Source organism: Monopterus albus, unplaced genomic scaffold (genome assembly GCF_001952655.1).
Source record: "Monopterus albus unplaced genomic scaffold, M_albus_1.0 scaffold261.1, whole genome shotgun sequence".
Taxonomy (NCBI): domain Eukaryota; kingdom Metazoa; phylum Chordata; class Actinopteri; order Synbranchiformes; family Synbranchidae; genus Monopterus; species Monopterus albus.
Genome location: NW_018128141.1, coordinates 499208 through 500485, shown reverse-complemented (window position 1 = coordinate 500485; position 1278 = coordinate 499208). Strand labels below are relative to the sequence as shown.

The window sequence follows — 1278 nt, the reverse complement described above, 5'->3', positions numbered from 1 at the left end:
GACTGGAAATTCCCCAGTACCACTGTTACAGACACAGATGTTATTTCATATGTGGGCCTTCAATCAAAAAGGTCATTTATTAGTGGTTATTCTTTGCATCCATTCATCTGCCCGTTTTCTGCTGTTTATCCAGCTCTTGGTGATGTAAATGAGTGTAAATATTATTAGAGTTGGGGAGCTGACAAAAATGTGATGTTCATAGTTAACACTGGTTTTTATTTCTATCTTCAATAGCTTGGTTGTTGTGCTCCTGATGCAGGTATTACATTTCAGCCTGTGGAATTGAAAAAGGCTTAAACTCTTCATTTGAAGAACCTGCAGAAACCCTGTGTTAGTTCCACCTAGCTAAATGTGATGTAGCCTAAAACGATAGCTGAAACAAGTCATCCTAAGAGGAAGGTCGTGAGAGCAGCAGATTGTTTAGCTTGTCCAAATGACTGTCAGTGCACTACACTGTGTGTGTAGCACAGCTTGATTCAGTGTTTGCCCAAGTTCTTGACAATATGTGCAGCACAGTGGATCTCAAACTCAGATGCTGTGTTCCTCACCTGAAAGTCTGTGTGTCGTGGTCTCCCCAGGCTTTCTGCCTCCCATCACCCAACCAGAGAAGTTCTTCCTGTCTCAGCTGATGTTGGCACCACCCAGGGATCTCTTCAAGAAGACTCCCAGACAGGTGTCCTGCATGGACGTCGGCAACATGCCACAGTCCATAGACATCAGCGGGCTGCAGCTGGCCTTAGCAGGTCAGTGTACATCAACATGGCCAGTTATCTTCTGTAGAGGCTGACGGCCTTAAAGCCACAGCACATGTACAGTGGGTACGGAAAGTATTCAGACCCCCTTCAATTTTTCACTCTTTGTTATATTGCAGCCATGTGCTAAAATCATTTAAGTTCATTTTTTTCCTCATTAATGTACACACAGCACCCCATATTGACAGAAAAACACAGAATTTTTGACATTTTTGCAGATTTATTAAAAAAGAAAAACTGAAATATCACATGGTCATAAGTATTCAGACCCTTTGCTCAGTATTTAGTAGAAGCACCCTTTTGAGCTAATACAGCCATGAGTCTTTTTGGGAATGATGCAACAAGTTCACACCTGCATTTGGGGATCCTCTGCCATTCCTCCTTGCAGATCCTCTCCAGTGCTGTCAGGTTGGATGGTAAACGTTGGTGGACAGCCATTTTCAGGTCTCTCCAGAGATGCTCAATGGGGTTTAAGTCAGGGCTCTGGCTGGGCCATTCAAGAACAGTCACGAAGTTGTTGTGAAGC

General features: G+C 43.6%; 1 protein-coding gene across 1 annotated transcript in view; it reads left to right on the top strand.

Moving 5' to 3' along the window:
* Positions 1-1278, top strand: part of cnot11 (CCR4-NOT transcription complex, subunit 11) — a 9480-nt gene that overhangs the window by 3502 nt on the left and 4700 nt on the right. The window contains exon 2 of the mRNA XM_020621564.1: positions 579-743. Coding sequence (XP_020477220.1) covers positions 579-743 — 165 coding nt within the window. The remainder of the gene's footprint in view (positions 1-578; positions 744-1278) is intronic.